The sequence below is a fragment of the Chrysemys picta genome, chromosome 8, assembly GCF_011386835.1.
Source record: "Chrysemys picta bellii isolate R12L10 chromosome 8, ASM1138683v2, whole genome shotgun sequence".
NCBI lineage: Eukaryota > Metazoa > Chordata > Testudines > Emydidae > Chrysemys > Chrysemys picta.
Genome location: NC_088798.1, coordinates 73138189 through 73150636, shown reverse-complemented (window position 1 = coordinate 73150636; position 12448 = coordinate 73138189). Strand labels below are relative to the sequence as shown.

Here is a 12448-nt window from a genome sequence, read left to right as displayed (position 1 = left end):
GCCGAGCGCCATGCTGCCAGAGCGCCCCCCCCTGCGGAATGCCATGCCGCGCCGTGCTGCCCCCCGCCACCCCAAGATTGGCCACCCCTTACCAGGTGCTGCCCCAAGCATGTGCTTGGTTGCCTGGTGCCTGGAGCCGGCTCTGCTTGTGGCGCCTAAGCTGATTGGCGCCGCAAGCTTGGGAGGCGGGAGAAGTGAAGCAGCTCACCCCTGCTCCACCTCCTCCCCGAGCACGCCGTGGCTGCTTCACTTCTCCCGCCTCTCAGGCTTGCAGCGCCAATCAGCTTAGGCGGCACAAGCCTGGGAGGCGGGAGAAGTGAAGCAGCCATGGCGTGCTCGGGGAGGAGGTGGGGCAGGGGTGAGCTGGGGCGGGGAATTCCTCTGCGTGCCGCCCCACCCCTTACTGCAGGTGGCCCTCCCCGTGCTCCACTGCCCCAGCTCCCTCCACCTAAATGCCAGTGGGGACCGGGGCGGCCAAAGATCCGGCCGCCATGGTCACTGCTGAAGAAAATGGTGCCCCCCAAATCCTAGCGCCCTAGGCAGCCGCCAAGGTCACCTAAATGGTTGCACCGGCCCTGTGCTTCTTATTTACAATGTCACCTGAAAGTGAGAACAGGCATTCGCATGGCATTTTTTTAGCTGGCATTGCAAGGTATTTACGTACCAGATAGGCTAAACATTTGTATGCCCCTTCGTGCTTTGACCACCATTCCAGAGGACATGCTTCCATGCTGATGATGCTCATTTTAAAAATATTGCGTTAATTAAATTTGTGACTGAACTCCTTGGAGGAGAATTGTATGTCTCCTGTTCTATTTTACCCACATTCTGCCTTATATTTCATGGTATAGCAGTCTCGGATGATGACTCAGCAGGTTTGTTTTAAGAAGACTTTCACAGCAGATTTGACAAAATACAAAGAAGGTACCAATGTGAGATTTCTAAAAATAGCTATAGCACTCAACGCAAGGTCTCAGGATATGAAATGCCTTTCTAAATCTGAGTGGGATGAGGTATCGAGCATGATTTCAAAAGTCTTAAAAGAGCAACACTCCGATGCAGAAACTACAAAACTGGAGCCAGCGTGCAGATGTTAATTTTACTCACACAGTGCAGAGGTAACTTCTATAGCATAACATCCAATTCAGCAAAGTACTTAAGCACATGCCTAATTTTACACAAATGAATACATTCATTAAGGTCAGCATCAACAGGACATCTCACTTGGTGCACAGTGCCTTGCTGAGCATAGGATAAACCCTGCTGTTCACCCCTCTCCCTAACAGAGGCAAACACTAATATATTTCATCTTAGGCAAAACCAAAAAACAACCAACGAATCAGCTCCAAAAGAGAGCGACAGAGAGAAAACCAATACATGCAAACGTCTACAATTGTGCAGTTTGCACTTCACACAAATAATTAAAAAAAATCTTATTGGTAACGGGAAAATTTCTCAGGCGTGAAAGAATGGTGAGTAAAACAGAAAAGTTCTGGGAACGCAGTGAAAGTTTTGCACATATCGAATTACATACGACAAAAATATATCAACAACATATATTCACACTGTCCGATAGTAGATTTATCTTTACACTAAGATTTCTAACATTCATTAAAAAGATGGCGGCTAGTATACCTGGGCCAGAAACATACTTTAGTTAATCATGAAGATAACTGTTCCAACACAATAAAATAACCCCCAGTTTCACGAGGGAGTTCAGTTTTTAAATGAGAACGGCAACATTTGGAAATACTAGAAATTTCAGATTAATTCTGAAATAAATGAATAAATATCCCCGATGGTTAGAAAGCTACAAACCACATGCAGACACATGGTGCCGCTGTTCACTAAAGAAACGGTGTAACAGCAATTAAAATTGAACTCCTCCCTCCAGCGACGGAAAATTACAGTCATTCAGAGCCTGATGTCTGGATTGAAACCTGTACGCGGATATTAAAGGTTTTTCCCCCTCATCTACTTCAATATCTACGAAAGGAGATAACTTAAAAGAAGGCAAACCGCGTCAGCTATGGCTCTTCTCCGGCGAGACGCCCTGGTAACCGGGCAGCTGCTGCGGTTGGTTCTGTTACACACGGCCTGGGAGGTGGGCAGCGGCCAGGTCCGTTATTCCGTGCCGGAGGAATCCAAACACGGCACCTTTGTGGGCCGCCTGGCCCAGGACCTGGGGCTGGAGGTGGCGGAGCTGGTGCCTCGGATGTTCCGGTTGGTCTCCAACAGCAGGAGAGACTATTTTGAGGTAAATTTGCAGAACGGTGTTTTGTTTGTTAATTCGCGAGTAGACAGGGAAGAACTGTGCGGCCAGAGCCCCCTGTGCGCCATTGACCTGGAGGTGATCGTGGACAAACCCCTGAGGATATTTCACGTGGAAGTGGAGATACAGGATATAAATGACAATGCTCCTGCTTTTCCCGTACCTGAAAAAAATCTATTTATTTTAGAATCCAGACTCCCAGACTCGCAATTTCCACTAGAGGGCGCATCTGATGCAGATATTGGTACAAACTCTCTGCTAACCTATAAACTCAGCCTAAATGAATATTTCAGTGTAGATTTGCAGAAAAATAACGAGCAAAGAAAATCGTTAGTCCTTCTGTTAAAAGAAGCTCTGGACAGAGAGGAAACCTCTGAGCATCATTTATTACTCACCGCCACTGATGGGGGCAAACCGGAGCTGACGGGCACAGTTCAGCTGGTGATCACTGTGCTGGATGCCAATGATAACGCGCCTGTATTTAATCAGTCCGTCTATGAAGTGCGTTTGGTAGAAAATGCGGCTAATGGAACATTAATCATTAAACTCAATGCAACCGATTTAGATGAGGGAATTAATAAAGACATTTCATATTCATTTAGTAATTTTTTTAATCCTAATTTAAGAAACATGTTTAGTCTAGATCCAAACACTGGTGAAGTAAGATTTAAAGGAGCATTAGACTTCGAAAATATCAGTTTATATGAATTTCAAATCGAAGCAACTGATAAAAGTGCTTTCCCCTTGACTGGACATTGCACCCTGGTGGTGGAAGTTTTAGACGTGAACGATAACGCCCCTGAGCTGGCCGTGACTTCCCTTTCTCTGCAGTTGCCGGAGGACGCTGCCCCGGGGACAGTGGTGGCTCTTATTAGCGTCTCTGACCGGGACTCGGGAGACAACGGCAAAGTCACCTGCTCCATCCCCCCGAACCTGCCCTTTCGGCTCGTCTCCACCTTTAAGAATTATCACTCGCTGGTGCTGGCGGAGGCCGTGGATCGGGAGCGAGTGTCTGAATATAAGATCCTGGTGACAGCCAGAGACGAAGGGACCCCGTCTCTCTCGGCCAGCAGCAGCATTTTGGTGCCGATCGCGGATGTGAATGATAACGCCCCTGCTTTCCCTCAGCCCGTTTACAGGGTGTTTGTGAAGGAAAACAACCCGCCCGGGGCCCATCTCTTCACCGTGTCTGCCTCGGACCCGGACCTGAGGGAAAACGCCTTTGTGAGCTACTCGGTGGTGGAGCGAAGTGTGGGAGAGCAGCCCCTGTCCAGCTACATCTCGGTGCACTCGGAGAGCGGGCACATCTATGCCCTGCAGCCCTTTGACTACGAGGAGCTGCAAGTGCTGCAGTTCCAGGTGAGCGCGAGGGACGCCGGGTTCCCGTCGTTGTGCGGGAACGTGACTGTGCAGGTCTTTGTCCTGGATGAAAATGACAACGCGCCCGCAGTGTCCCCGGCTGGCTCCGGCCGCGGCTCGCCAGGGCCCGAGCTGGTTCCGCTGTCGGCCGGCGCAGGGCACGTGGTGGGCAAGATCCGAGCGGTGGATGCGGATTCCGGCTACAACGCGTGGCTTCGCTACGAAGTGCAGGAGCCCAGGGCTGCGGGGCCTTTCCGGGTGGGTGTGTACAGCGGGGAGATCAGCACCACACGGGCCTTGGAGGAGGCGGACGGCCCCAGCCAGAGACTCGTGATCCTGGTGAAGGACCACGGGGAGCCGGCGCTGTCAGTGACAGTCACTGTCAGCCTGTCCCTGGTGGAGAGTCCCCAGGCTGTGAAATGGGACTCGAGGCAAAGGGGCAGGAGCGAAGGGCCCTTGGTTGATATGAACGTTTCTTTAATGATCGCCATTTGCTCGGTGTCCGGGCTGTTTGTGCTGGTGATTGTCGTGTACGTCGGCCTGAGATGCCACCCGAGTCCGGAAGTGATGTGCGGGCCTGGGAAAGCCACCGTGGTGTGCTCGAGCGAAGTGGGGAGTTGGTCCTATTCCCAGCGCCAGAGCCGGAACTTGTGTGTAGGGGACGGCACCACTAAGAATGACCTCATGGTTTTCAGCCCCAATTTTCCTAACTCCGCAGAGAACGGGGACAAAGAGAAACATCAGGCGATGACGCCGAAACTCTGTGGAACGGTTAGTGACATTGTTCTTTTTTTTGTCTGAAATTATCTGATCGTTTTCTAATTTGGGAGAGAATTTAAGGCTGTTTGAAAGTTTCTAAATATTTTAGAAAAGGTCAATTAAAATTAATACGAATTCTTGTCAAAGTCTTCCAAACGTTTCTGCCACAGGCAGGAAAAATGGCTCAGGGGAGTGTTATTCTGTGTCAATAGTGAATTCCTCCCCCTCATCTCCCATTTAGTTTGAATTAATGTAAGAAATTGGAATGGCGATGAAAATGGTCCTCTTTATATTTTATATGGAGACCCCAGACGCATTCTGGACTCGGCGCTCCGCTCTTTCAAATGTAATTTCCAAACTGCAAGGCAGAAAATCCTACATCACGATTATTCATCTTCTGTAAATTCCCGTTGATTTATATGGAACCAATTTCCCACAATTTACACCAGCGTCACTCTCCTCTTATTTTGCCCTTCTCAGTGATACAACATTGAGTCGGTGTCAGCAATTTTCAGTGCCTAGTCAATACATTCTATACAGCAATGATGACTATTTTATAACTTATTCTTTTTCAGTGGTGACCCTTCCTGTGCCTTGTGTCTTTTAGACTCTATTCGATTACTAATAAACTTGCAAACATATGTATAAATAAATGAAATAACAATACTCCGGTGAATTCCTTCTGGGGATTTCTAAATAATTAAGTATCTCAGCGCATCTGTGATATTGGTTTTTCCAGTTGAAGATGGGGAACTCAGACAGAAACATGCAATGATTCGCAGAAGATAGCACAGAAAGAGAAATCAGATTTCTTAGCATGTGTCTTTAACCTCAAGGGCACCTTTCTTCTCTTTGGTTCCCTTATGGTAGCTATGCTGTCCTACTGGAGTTTTATCACTTTTCTCTTTTACCTATTAGATGGTATATTTTCCTTACAATTAAGTATAGGAATACCATCCCGGAAACAGTTTTTTAAAATTATATTTGTTTCTTAATTATAGTTCCAGAGTCCTTTATTACACTTAAATCACTTGAGGTTTCAGTGGAGCATGGTGAACAAAATCATTTAATAATATTACCCTATATTCAAGGTGTATTTCTGAAATAACTCGTCTTGCTCACAGTAAAAAAGTACTAAAATAGATTAGTATTATCTGTTGGCACTACAAGCTGGTCACTAGAATCATAGGGACTCTACTTATAGGTCTTAGATGTTTGATTAATAACAGCTAATGCCCCTCCTCCAGTTATCTCCCAACTGTATTGTTCTATCAGGTGTGATATAGATTAGCATTCCCTATAATATTCAGCTATTATCCCATGGTAATGAACACTAACTAATCTTATGAAGAGGAGCATGTACTTTTTAAAGAAAGGTATCACCATTATTTACTCCAATGGAATGCTTTTTTGAAATTTATTTCAGAGTGATTAAAGAGAGCAGATTGTTTTTATTGTCTATTTGTTTCCGCTGATTGTACATCCATATACCTGAGTCATTTCAGCTGTTGTTTTCCAGATTTTACTTCTTGTCTGATATTGGGTCAGGGAAAATGATCTGTCTTTGGTCATATTATTGGTCATAGTTCTTTATAAATTTTATGGGTATATGCTAGTAAGAATAATTAATGTTGGCTTAACCCCCGTCCCGAGCAAAATATAGGACCATTTTTCTAACAAATTTTACAGAATTGAAAGTTGGATAAAATATAAATTAAACTAATATAGAGTAAGATCACAGGAACATTGGGATTGCCAGACTGGATCAGACCAAAGGGACATTTAGTCCAGTATCCTGTCTCTGACGGTAGCGAGTAGTAGATGCTTCAGAGGACGGTATAAGAACCCCACAAGAGGCATATGTGGGATATTCTACCCCACTTTTAGGTATCATTCCGATCTCTAATAATTAGAGATTGTCTTAAACCCTGAAGCAAATGGTTTAATAGCCCTCCCAGAAACGTTGTGGCATTAATTATAATAATTGGCTATTCTTGATATCCATATAAATATCCAACATCTTTATTAATCTTGTTAAATTCTTGGTCTCAAGGACTTTCTGTGGCAACAGGTTCCCCAGTCTAATTACACTTTATGTGAAAAAGTATTTCCTTATATTGGTTTTGAATGTCCTACCTCTTAATTTAATATCCCCTTGTTCTTGTGTTATGAGACAGGGAGAACAGAGGTTCCTTTTCTAGACTATTTCTTATTTTATATCATCTCCTTTCTAAGGTAAACAATCCCAATCTTTTCCATCTCTCTTAACATAAGACCTTTTCCAGGGCCTTGACCATTCTCTTCACCCTTCTCTGAACGTCTTTCAGTTGTGCAATATATTTTTTTGAGATTAGGTGGCTAGTGCTACACACAGTATCCAAATGAGGCCACACTATTGATTTATGTAAAGACTTATAATATTTTCCATATTATTCTCTATCCCATTCTTGGTGCATCCTAACATCTTGTTGACTTTTTGACGGCAGCTGAATATTGAGCAGAGGTTTTTATTAAGCTGTCTACAGTCCCTGTCTTGGGTTGATACAGTTCATTTAGAACTTTATAAGGTGTAGGTGTAGTTTATTTTCCCTCCTCCAATATGCTTTCCTTTGCATTTGTTAACATTACGTTTCATTTGCCATCTTGTTGTCCATTCACCTAGCTTGTTGGGATCTCTGTGAAGTTCCTCACTGTCTGCTTTGCTTTCGACTAACCTAAATAAGTTTGTGTCATCTACAGATTTTGATACCTGAATTTATTTCATTTCCTTCCAGGTAATTAAATATTAAGCAACACAAAACCTAGTTCAAAACCTTTAGGAACCCCTGTTAACTTTTGCCATGATACAACTTGACCACCAACCTTTGGTTTCTGTCTCGTTGACAGTTTTTGTTCCAAGACAATACTTTGCCTGTCACTTCAACACTACTTAGCTTCTTTAGTTGCCTGCATGCAACTTTGTCAAATGTCTTTTGTAAGTCTAAATAAATTGTGTCATCTGGTTATTTTTTATCCACTATTTTATTAACATATTCAAAGAATTCTAAAAGATTAGCCCGATTCGATATTCCATTGCAGACTCCATGCTGTTTAGACCCTGACATGATTATATCTGTGTTGCTGCCTGCCCTTTCAGGCAAGCAGATATTGGAAGGCAATAGCTTGCATGTGACACCATCAAGGTGATGAAATGTGTATATATAAAATAGTCTTCAAATGCGGCCTTCGTCACATAAGAGGAAACATATGGCTTTCCGGGCTTTTTCCACTGTGGAGAGAAATTATCAGGGGCCAGCGGCCCAAACTTAACTGCCTGCAAGAGATGGCAGATGACTCAAGCTTTTTCCAGTTGTGGAACACCGTGTTGTTGTTCTTTAGTATTTATGTAAGTAGTGGACATATTCCTGCCTTCTGGCTATGGCATGGAGTCTTCTTTTTTCTTGTTGGTCAATGATCTCCCTCTGACAATGGATGAAGAGCAAGCGTCCATCTGGATTATTTTAGCTAAGTATATCAACTGCCTTTGATATCCTTGAGAGTGAGGTTTTGTGGACCCTGGCAGGGTTGGATGGATTTGCTCTTGATTATTTACCTTTCTCTGTGAGATGGCCCAGAAGGTATATATTTTCTGATTTCTTATCTGACTAAGGGGTAGCTCGTGTGAGTTATTGCAGCGTTTTAATCTTTCCTCCCACCTGTTTAACTTTTAGGTGAAGGCGTTACAGGAAATAATGAAACATCTTGAGCTTTGATTACTTGGGAAAAATCAGGAAACTTCAACTAATGCAAAATACGTTTCACCTGATTGTTAAGAGACGCTCCTGGCAGAGAGCCTACTACACTCCCAGCACCATTGACTGTAGTAATGTACAGTAGTGTACAGCTCCTGAATACAATTGAAGATATTGGTTCTAACCGTCAAATCCCAAATGGCCCCTGAGTACCTCAGAGATTGCCTGGCCCCTTCTCTGATATGATGCCGCATCAATTGAGATCAGCCGAGGCACTTGAACCAACAATTTCCTGGTTTCAATAAGAGACCTACCAGGTCATGAATATATAAATTTCACATATTAAGACATCTGGTCATAGTTGAGATAGCTCAGAATTATTTTTCACTTCCAGCAAAGTTTATTACATTTTATGTTTCAAGCTACTAACATTTTGCCATTATAAAAAAGAGGGGACATGGTTGTTAATGGCAACCATTATCGGGTAATTATGAGTATGTGTCTTTGCGAATATGCGCGGCGTAAGCATCATATATTTATGGTGTCAATGGTTATTTAAAATGGAATTAATCTGTTTTAGATTTGAATATAGAGACAATATATACCAAATTTACAAAATATTCAATATATATAAAATAGGACAAAATAGAAAGCGTTTATTTCAATAGCAGGCTAATGATAAAAAGAACTAGTGCAACATAGCAAGCGGTATAGTTAATGGGTTAGTAAAATATAAGAAATATTTCTGAATCAAGAAAAATAGTTACTGAGATTTAGAAAAATTGAAAGGCATGATTTGCAATTGTACTTACACATTTAGTCACAAGGTGTAGCTGTCGCCTAAAGAGACATTCCAAAAAGAAAGAAACACACAGCTCCTCCCCCAGCAGCCCTGAAAATCCTGCTTCTCAACGCGTCAGGAGGGCTCCCGGACGTGTCAGGCTTGGATTAAATTAAACTGCTTTCAAAGCGCATCTTCCTCATTCACTGGAGTCTGCTGGTCCTTCAGTTAAATCGTTGATTCATAAACCGGCACCGCCCCGTGTCCGCGATGGCTCTTCTCCGGCGAGACTCCCTGGTAACCAGGCAGCTGCTGCGGTTGGTTCTGTTACACACGGCCTGGGAAGTGGGCAGCGGCCAGGTCCGTTATTCCGTGCCGGAGGAATCCAAACACGGCACCTTTGTGGGCCGCCTGGCCCAGGACCTGGGGCTGGAGGTGGCGGAGCTGGTGCCTCGGATGTTCCGGTTGGTCTCCAACGGCAGGAGAGACTATTTTGAGGTAAATTTGCAGAACGGCGTTTTGTTTGTTAATTCGCGAGTAGACAGGGAAGAGCTGTGCGGCCAGAGCCCCCTGTGCGCCATTGACCTGGAGGTGATAGTGGACAAACCCCTGAGGATATTTCACGTGGAAGTGGAGATACAGGATATAAATGACAATGCTCCTGTGTTCCCCGTAAATGAAAAATATCTCAGTATTGCAGAATCGAGACTGCCTGACTCGCGCTTCCCACTAGAGGGCGCTTCAGACGCAGATATTGGCACAAACTCTCTGCTAACCTATAAACTCAGCCCAAGTGAACATTTCACACTCAATGTTAAATCAAATGATGCCAACAAGAAATCCTTATCGCTGGTGCTAAAGAAACCTTTGGATAGAGAGGAAACCCCTGAGCATAATTTATTACTCAGGGCCACAGATGGGGGCAAACCGGAGCTCACCGGCACAGTCCAGCTGGTGATCACGGTGCTGGATGTGAATGATAACGCGCCAGTATTTAATCAGTCCGTTTACAAGATTCGATTGTTCGAAAATGCAGCTAATGGGACATTAGTCATCAAACTCAATGCCACAGATTTCGATGAAGGAATTAATAAGGATATTTCATACTCCTTCAGTAGTTTTGTTCCTCTAAGTGGAAGAGATGTCTTCACAATAGAACCGAATACCGGGGAGATCCGAATTAAAGGACAATTAGATTTCGAAAAAAATAAAGTATATGATCTCCAAATTCAGGCTGACGATAAAGGTAACCTTCCTTTGTCAGGACACTGCGAAGTTTTGATAGACGTTTTGGACGTGAACGATAACGCCCCTGAGCTGGCCGTGACTTCCCTTTCCCTGCCGGTGCCGGAGGACGCTCCCCCGGGGACAGTGGTGGCTCTTATTAGCGTCTCTGACCGGGACTCGGGAGACAACGGCAAAGTCACCTGCTCCATCCCCCCGAACCTGCCCTTTCGGCTCGTCTCCACCTTTAAGAATTATCACTCGCTGGTGCTGGCGGAGGCCGTGGATCGGGAGCGAGTGTCTGAATATAAGATCCTGGTGACAGCCAGAGACGAAGGGACCCCGTCTCTCTCGGCCAGTAGCAGCATTTTGGTGCCGATCGCGGATGTGAATGATAACGCCCCTGCTTTCCCTCAGCCCGTTTACACGGTGTTTGTGAAGGAAAACAACCCGCCCGGGGCCCATCTCTTCACCGTGTCGGCCTCGGACCCGGACTTGAGGGAAAACGCCTTTGTGAGCTACTCGGTGGTAGAGCGAAGTGTGGGAGAGCAGCCCCTGTCCAGCTACATCTCGGTGCACTCGGAGAGCGGACACATCTATGCCTTGCAGCCCTTTGACTACGAGGAGCTGCAAGTGCTGCAGTTCCAGGTGAGCGCGAGGGACGCCGGGTTCCCGTCGTTGTGCGGGAACGTGACTGTGCAGCTCTTTGTCCTGGATGAAAATGACAACGCGCCCGCAGTGTCCCCGGCTGGCTCCGGCCGCGGCTCGCCAGGGCCCGAGCTGGTTCCGCTGTCGGCCGGCTCAGGGCACGTGGTGGGCAAGATCCGAGCGATGGATGCGGATTCCGGCTACAACGCGTGGCTTCGCTACGAAGTGCAGGAGCCCAGGGCTGCGGGGCCTTTCCGGGTGGGTGTGTACAGCGGGGAGATCAGCACCACGCGGGCCTTGGAGGAGGCGGACGGCCCCAGCCAGAGACTCGTGATCCTGGTGAAGGACCATGGGGAGCCGGCGCTGTCAGTCACAGTCACTGTCAGCCTGTCCCTAGTGGAGAGTCCCCAGGCTGTGAAATGGGACTCGAGGCAAAGGGGCGGGAGCGAAGGGCCCTTGGTTGACATGAACGTGTCTTTAATGATCGGCATTTGCTCGGTGTCCGGGCTGTTTGTGCTAGTGATTGTCTTGTACGTTGGCCTGAGATGCCACCTGGGTCCGGAAGTGATGTGCGGGCCTGGGAAAGCCACCGTGGTGTGCTCGAACGAAGTGGGGAGTTGGTCCTATTCCCAGCGCCAGAGCCGGAACTTGTGTGTAGGGGAAGGCACCGCCAAGAATGACCTCATGGTTTTCAGCCCCAACTTTCCTAACTCTGCAGAAAACGGGGACAAAGAGAAGCAGCGGGAGATGACGCCGAATCTCTGTGGAACGGTTAGTGACGTCCTATTTTTTTAGATCGATTACAACATCCTTTTATTATAGCAGATATGTACAGGCATTTTATTGATTAATCATCTCATTTTCCTTTTGTAAAATAGTAACAATAGTAATAATTTGATATGAATCATCTTTTTTATGGGTTTCTTCCCATACTTTTAAAGCGGTTTGTGTATGTAATCCTTCTGCAAGGTGGAGTCAGCAGCAACAAGGGCTGGGTTCAGTATCTAGGGGTTCCTTTTCAACAATACAACACAGAACCAGCTCGAGCCCCCACCCAGAGACCTGGGACAATTACACACCACCCCGTGGCCAACTGTAAGAGGCAATACTTCCCCTCTCACAAGGACAGATTCTGTCTGAGTTTAGCAAAACCTTTTAATAAAAGGGAATTAACTCAGCATTAATTTGGGAAAACACCACAACTAGGGTTCATGAATACAAATCATGAGAAAAAAACCCACCCCCAAGTAAGTTGGGCAGTGTCCTTTTCCCCTCAGGTTCTTAAGCAACCCAGAAGTCCCTTTAACGTGCCTGTCCCTTCTCTGTACCCCACTCACAGTTGCTGTCCTTAGCCACTGCAGCCCCAGAGTTCAGAGGTTCATCCAGAGAGTTCACCTCCCACACTGTGTGCAAGGCAGGGTGGGGTAAGGAGGCACCATACATGCTGCACTGCTTGGGTTCTTGTTTGTTGCCCCAGTGGCCGATTGCCATGCCTCTGCGGGGCTCTGCCCTGGCCCTCTCCTCCAGCTTCTCTGCTGGCCACTTGCCACACCTCTCCACCAGCCTCCCTGCTGGCTGCTTGCCACACCTCTCCATCAGCTGCCCAATATGTTTTCAGAGCCCTCTCCCATTTAACACAGCTCTCAGTGATTTTAACTGCTAGTGGGGGAGCTT

At 46.1% G+C, this 12448-nt stretch overlaps 2 protein-coding genes across 5 annotated transcripts in view; both read left to right on the top strand.

Moving 5' to 3' along the window:
• The window catches only part of LOC101941509 (protocadherin alpha-C2), a 316181-nt gene that overhangs the window by 73547 nt on the left and 230186 nt on the right, over nt 1–12448 (top strand). The window contains exon 1 of one of the 4 annotated variants that reach the window (XM_042840749.2): nt 6110–11545. The exons of the other annotated variants lie outside the window; for them this stretch is intronic. Coding sequence (XP_042696683.2) covers nt 9173–11545 — 2373 coding nt within the window. The 5' untranslated portion in view covers nt 6110–9172. Of the gene's footprint in view, nt 1–6109; nt 11546–12448 lie in introns of those variants that run through there. 4 annotated transcript variants of the gene reach the window in all.
• Nucleotides 1–12448, top strand: part of LOC103306249 (protocadherin alpha-8-like) — a 307323-nt gene that overhangs the window by 64689 nt on the left and 230186 nt on the right.